The following is a 6,508-nucleotide window of genomic DNA, read 5'->3' on the forward strand; positions in this document are numbered from 1 at the left end:
AGTCATATAGTACAACGAAGGTAAAAGTCTAGCAAACCAAGTCAGCTCTTATTTTAACTGCAGACATCTTATGACTTTGCTTGTACGTTGACGGAGGACAGGAGCAGGCAACTTTTTTTTTTTTTTTTTTAAAGACCATGGGGACAGTATGTTGTGCCTGCCAAAACCTTTCTATGGGGTGTAAGGCACATGTTTTGCTCCTTAAGTCCTCCCAAGTAGCCAGAAACAGCCCCCAAATTGTAGCTCTTCTGATTCTTGCAGGACCTTTGGGGCAGCAAAAAGTCCCATGAGTTCCTCATATAAATCAACTATTGTTCAACTTGGTCTCCTCCAAACATATTGGACTATAAGACCAGGGCGTTGTTTCATGTGTGTGTGGATGGGGGGGAGGGTAGGGAGGTAAAGAGGTTGTTTATCTACTGAGGAAGTATCTCAACCACCTTCACTCAACTCTGCATTAAAATGAGAACATTCTGACAATTCCTTCTCTCTTCAAGTATGCCAGTGAGTCAGGATAAATAACATTGGGGCTGTACAAACAGTACACAAGTGAGCCCTGGGTTAGTTTCTTCTCATGCTTGATCAGGAAAATTTCAATGTGCAGTAAAAATAGCTAAGAGAAGACAACTAGACAGGCACAAGGCTTGGGAGAAAAGATACATTACTCAAACAAAATATGGTTGTTCTAAGGGCTGGGAGATGCAGTTATCACTGTAAGTTGTGCTTTAAAAGAGAGCACTTAGATATTGCAACACCAATGTATAACACCTATACTCTTATTGCACAAGAAATATTCTGTAAAGCCTTTGCTTTGCACATCCTCCAAATTAAAATGGTAGAATTTCTACCCTAAGAGACGCAGTGGTGTCCAGCCAAGTGCATCCTCTCAAGAAAGATATTGGTGATAAATACAGCATATGTTTGTAAGGCATAAGATGACTAATCTGTGGCTTCCACATGACTTTCAATTAAGTGAAATAGGAGAACTTGAACAAACTACAACTTTGTGGTCAGGGAGAATCAGCAAAGCAATTTTCATGGGAAGGAAGTGTGAAATTGCCATGAGCCATCTCTTACAAAGAATCAGCAAAAGGCACAGGGAAGAGAATAATGCGCCTGGTAAATAATAAAAATTAATAATGAAATTCACTATCTTTTATTCAGTTGGATATGTAGTATTTTAAGTTGTCCTTTTGTTAAGTTTAAATCTACAACTTTTTTTTAATTACATCCTTGTATGTTTAAGAGATATTCATATTTGCATATCTGGATGGCTCTACCCCTTGGCTATTCATACAATAGAGAGGAGAGATCTGTAGTGTAAAATAAACTTTTCCTACAGGTTGTATCAGCCATATAGATACTCAAATGGACACACTTAGCAAATCTATTTACATTTATTATTAATCAGGAAAATCTCTCAAGTGTTACTTCTTTCAAGAACTCATTTATTCTACTGTTTTGCAGGGCTGCTGAAAATCACAATTGCAGGCAACACACTTCAAGGTTTTTTCTTGCCCATAATGCTTGGTCCTCCATCAACTTTCCCATCTCTTTCTTCAGATCTCCCCTTTTTGATCAAGACTGTGATACCAACTCCTACTCTTCTTTTGCTAAAATCTAAGCCTATTTGAGTTTACCTGGATACATACTTTCCCCTACTTTTCTTCCATCTTTCAAGCTACGGTGGTACAACTGGAGTCAGGACACCATAGACTCAGAAGTGGTGCCTCACTCCTTTTTCACCCCTTGATGTGGCCACAGAGGGATGGTTGAAAACTCCTGAGGAGGCAAAGATTGGAGTTCCGAGAGAGGCCTTAATTTCCCAGAATGAACTATACCAAAGCTAATTCAAAGGTTTTGTAGGAAATGCAAAGAATAGTGAGACCAAACACCCAAGTATGGCCCAGAGAGCTGTGTCCAAAAGTAGGCTTAGGCTTGGTTCTCCAAACCACTTTCATTCATAAAAGTCAACACAATGTGACAAGCAACTCAAGCTTTCTGGAATGCACAGAAGAAAGAATGGGAAACCAACAATTATGGTGGCTAGTTACCCACAGCAAAATTTGTAGTCTTTGCCAATATCTGCATTCTTCTTAATTGCATTCGTGTATAACAGTGTCTTGGTGACCATAGGTGACTAGGAATTTCATTCAGGGTGGGGGAGAGGGATGAATAATCTCCTTCTTCTTCTGGCATACACTTGATTTTTTTGTCATGAAAGAAGGAAAAACCCTTTCCTACTTCCAAACAAAAGTGCTGCTCATGAAAGGACAAACTGACCTGTCCCCTTTGATAAAAAAGCTTTTTAATAGTCCTCCAGAAGTTAGAAACTAGATTTCCACACGGTCCATGGCTTAAACTCTCATGTGGCCAGAATGGAAAGAACGCTGACTACTAGCCTCATAGCAACATATTTGTTTCCAGGTTAGCAACATTTGTTGGCTTATTTAAAAAGCTGCTTGAAATGCAAAATATCACCTGAAACCTATATCAGCTCCTTCCATACTAGAGGCTTAGCTCCCATCTTGAGCATTTTGAAAATACCTGTCACTCCCACCCCATCCTCAATAGAGCAACCATTCACATATTGTTATGTTGTCAAAAAGCAATTCCAAAAAAATGTGAAGTAATATTCCCAAGTCAAAAAATAGTAATCACAAGCTCATTTACTATCAGTTTCATCACCGTCATCATCATCATCATCATTCTGGACAGATGTGCAACTTGAGAATTTGCAACGCTAAGTGCTCTCGAAGTGAAACGTTCATTACCAACCTTCTGGAAACCAAGAATCCATTCAACAGCTTCCCAAATGAGGTGAGCTGAAGACAATATGATACGGTCTGATATATGGTGATTGCCCTGTATGACTTCATAAATAAATGAAAGAGCACTCAAAAACCCAAGATGATCTAAGTGGTAAGTATCTCATGTAAGGCTACTACGCAAATCCATTTTAGCAACAATCTAACTCAGCAATGGGCAGGCACTGTAGTAGTTTGGGGAGGGCCAAGGGTGATAATGGTGATGCCCAGTGGGTGAAGTCAAGCCACACATGTGGGCAGTGTCACAATTTTCTGGGATTTCCTCCCCCTGAACCGAGGAATACTTATTTTTTTAATGTAATGTTTAAGCTTTGCACTACTTTTTGTGGGTATTCTGCCTTGAAATGGCAGAAAACGTATGCCACCGTTTTTTGGAACTGTGGTCAAAGAGGGCTGAAAAAAAGTTGCCTAACTTTAGCCTATATAAAGACTACATTTTAAAATGATGTCATGCCACTGTTGGCCATATATGTTGGCAAACAGCGTAACTGCAACGGGTAATCCATATTCTTGCAAAAGGATGGGGGCCGAGCAGAAAACAAACTCACACAAGAAAAGGAAGTAATTTAGATGTTCTGAAGTTCAGCAAATACTGAAAAGATTTACATCACCCCAATGTTGCAATGATGACTTAATTCTTACAAAAGGAAACCACAGACAACTTTACCCAGAACCTATTTCCAAATTTAAGGCTCATTGCAGGAATATACAAAGCGTTCAGTGCATACACTGAAGGTGTTGGCTTTTCCACAGCACCTTCAGACAAGGGTATCTGACCCTTTTCTACATGTGGGCAATGGTTACATGCACATAAAACCGGGCAAGGCTTTGATCATGTGGAGACACTCCCATATACACACCTGCAGATGCTCTTGCTTCTGGATGCCTGTATAATTGTCACTGAATGATTCAGTGTAATATGATACTTACGATTGGCATCGGAGTATTGTACATTGCCAACAGCCCATTAAGACTGAGGTAGTGGATCAACTGCCCAAATAAATAAAGTTTCTGAATAAGCAGGATGCTTTCCTTCAGTGAGGAACCACCATGACTGAGCTTTAGATTATTAAGAGATAAGGAGCAAAACATTCCAAATCGGCAGCTTTCCATGATCTGTGAACATTATCAAGCCTTCACTGTACACCTTTCACAATGGTCTGTACTCTCACTGCCAACCAGTCCATCTGATGGCTGCAGAAGTAATACAGATTCCAAAAAAATCATGATTTACCCCTCATGTAGCCTATTCCTCTTGCCACGTGGAACACTTAAACCAACTAGGACTCAAAAGCTTAATTTGTCATCCAAGCCAAGGGTCCTGGATTGTTCCTCTTCAAGTCAAGATCACAAACCAGGGACTGTTCTTGGTATATAGTTCTTGACTTGTTCAGCAAAAATAGGGCAGAAGTCACTGGTTGAATGATCTGACTATTATAGCAGCTGAAGGGGAAAATACTTGGGGGGGGGAGCTTTCTCTCTTTCTGTAAATAAAGTATTTTCTAATATGAACTGAGTTCCTGAAACTGGAAGATGAAAAGGAGCAAGATACAGATATGCTACAATTTGCACACATGTGCTATCATACAATATTTATCCTATTGCATGGATAAAAGAGAGATCAAGAATTATGGTGAGATCTTAGTGATTCCCAGATGATTGGCTACAAGCTCCCCCCTCCCCCCCCAATATGAAGCTGCATAAGAATGGGAAAAAAAAGGTTGGGTTGGAACCACAAGCAAACCACCATACTCAATAGCAGTTCAGAAAACACATTCCTAGGCTTGGAACACCCATACATGATTTTCCTAGGTTCTGCATTGTGTGGAAAAGCTCCAGAGATTTTCAGGAAGCTTCTTTACCTTCAGATGCCCTCTTCACATGAAGTTGACAGAATATGGGCTAAATCTTCGGGGATGGTCAACCTTGCTACCCCTCTCTGCACAGTGAGGCAACTAGCAGTAATAGCATCTGAACACAGATAGCCTATTCTTTAAATCTATGTCCAGATCTATGTCCAGATCCATCAGCCTGGCTCTGCTGATGGATCTCAAGATTAAAAACCAAAGACCAAAAACCAAATCTGGCATCTACTCATTCCTGGATAACCTCCATCTCCCCCATCCCCAAAGAGTAAAGTGTAAGGGGAAAAAAGAAACAATTCTTCCCAAGGACTAAGGAAGATGGAGCAAGATGAGGCCTAGTATTCTGTGTGTGTTTTATATCATGTCCAAAATGCTCTTTTCCAAGGCACTTTACTCTGGTTAGAAAGCAACCACTAAGTTCCCATCTTCTGGCAGAATGAATGAGTTTGGAAAGTCCTGGGCTGCAACAGCTAATACGTACAAAATAAGGAAGACTTGTCTCTTTGTGCAAGCAGAACTAAGACCATTCAGTGAAGAAGACATCTACCCAAAGAATTGCCCTCCATACGTATAAAGTACCAAATGTATTTTCAGTTCCAGGTACCAAAATATCTCAGGACATTTTCGAGGAGCTTTTGAGGCCAATGGTCCAACAACTCCCTATAGAAGACAGACATAGAATAACACCCTTCTTTCTCTACCTCCCAGTACCCTTTTCCATGTCATCCTAAATCTCCAGCCACTAAAGGCTTGGGGTGATGGGAGTTGTAGTCCAATATCTGGAGCTAGCTCCTCTACAGGAACCTTCTCACAGGTGCAACATAGCTGGATTTCTTGTTTACATCTCATTTCCCTAAGGCAGGCAGGAGCTGGGGACACCCGTACCTTCTCTACCTCTGAAAAAGGTCAAAGCACGTCTCCGACCTTAAATATTAATCCCCAGTCTCAAACAGAAAGAGCTTAGTGCGGAGGAAGAGAGCGCCGCACTCTGAACACGGCCAGAAAGACTCGGTTCTCCCAGACCGGGACAACCTGAACTCCCAAGAAAGGGCTCTGGAGCAAAATCCGGGCTCTTTCGGCAAACGCTGCCAAAGAGAGTTTGCGGCTGTAAAGGCAGCCATCCTTTAGCTGCAATTCTGGATCGCTGGGGGGGGGGGGGTGATGGGATCCCTCCTCCTCCTCCCCCACTCCTCCCCCCCCAGCAAAGGGAGATCCGGCTTCCCACCCCCGGCTTGGCGGCCCGCTGCCCCGCTTACCCGTGCGGGGGTCGAAGGTGACCACGAACACGGCCACGATCTGGTCCTCCTCCACCTGCGCCGGTTCCTGCTCCCGGAGGCGCCTCCCGGGACCGGCCGCCACCGGCCCCCCCTTCCCGCCGCTCCTCCACGCCGAGGAGGAGCAGGAGCCCGCCCAGCCGCCGGGCTCGACCGGCTCCGGCAAGGCAACGGCCGGGCCCTCGGCCCAGAAGAGGAGCGGCGCGTCGTCGGCTTGCTCCACCATGGCCAGCCAGCTGCGGCGCGCGGAGGTGAAGGGCGGCGCTTGGGCAGCCTCCGCGGTCGCTCGATCTCCGCCTCCCCCGTCACGGGCTGCCTGGCTGGCTTCCCCCGGCCGAGCCGGGAAGGAGAACGCGGGAGGCCTTGCTTGGCGGAGGGTTCCCGGCGCCCCGATCCTTCGTGCGCGCGGACGCCAGCCCGGGGAAATCTGCAAGGTGGAGCCCGAGCCTCGGCATGGCTTACTGGGAAGGAAACCCTCCCGAGTCCGTCGGACTGGAGCTGGCTCTCGAGGAAGCGCGCATGGGATTGCCGCGCTGAAAAG

General features: G+C 44.4%; 1 protein-coding gene across 3 annotated transcripts in view; it reads right to left on the reverse strand.

Annotated features, from left to right (window-relative positions):
* Positions 1–6,293, reverse strand: part of DENND11 (DENN domain containing 11) — a 59,487-nt gene extending 53,194 nt beyond the window's left edge. For all 3 annotated transcript variants that reach the window (XM_088141146.1, XM_088141147.1, XM_088141149.1), the window contains exon 1: positions 5,950–6,293. In XM_088141146.1, coding sequence (XP_087997272.1) covers positions 5,950–6,193 — 244 coding nt within the window. In that variant the 5' untranslated portion in view covers positions 6,194–6,293. The remainder of the gene's footprint in view (positions 1–5,949) is intronic.
* Positions 6,294–6,508: the final 215 nt, after the last annotated feature.

Source organism: Python bivittatus, unplaced genomic scaffold (genome assembly GCF_059951505.1).
Source record: "Python bivittatus isolate LINGU-HERP-01145 unplaced genomic scaffold, Pbiv_v1 ctg000330_np1212, whole genome shotgun sequence".
NCBI lineage: Eukaryota > Metazoa > Chordata > Lepidosauria > Squamata > Pythonidae > Python > Python bivittatus.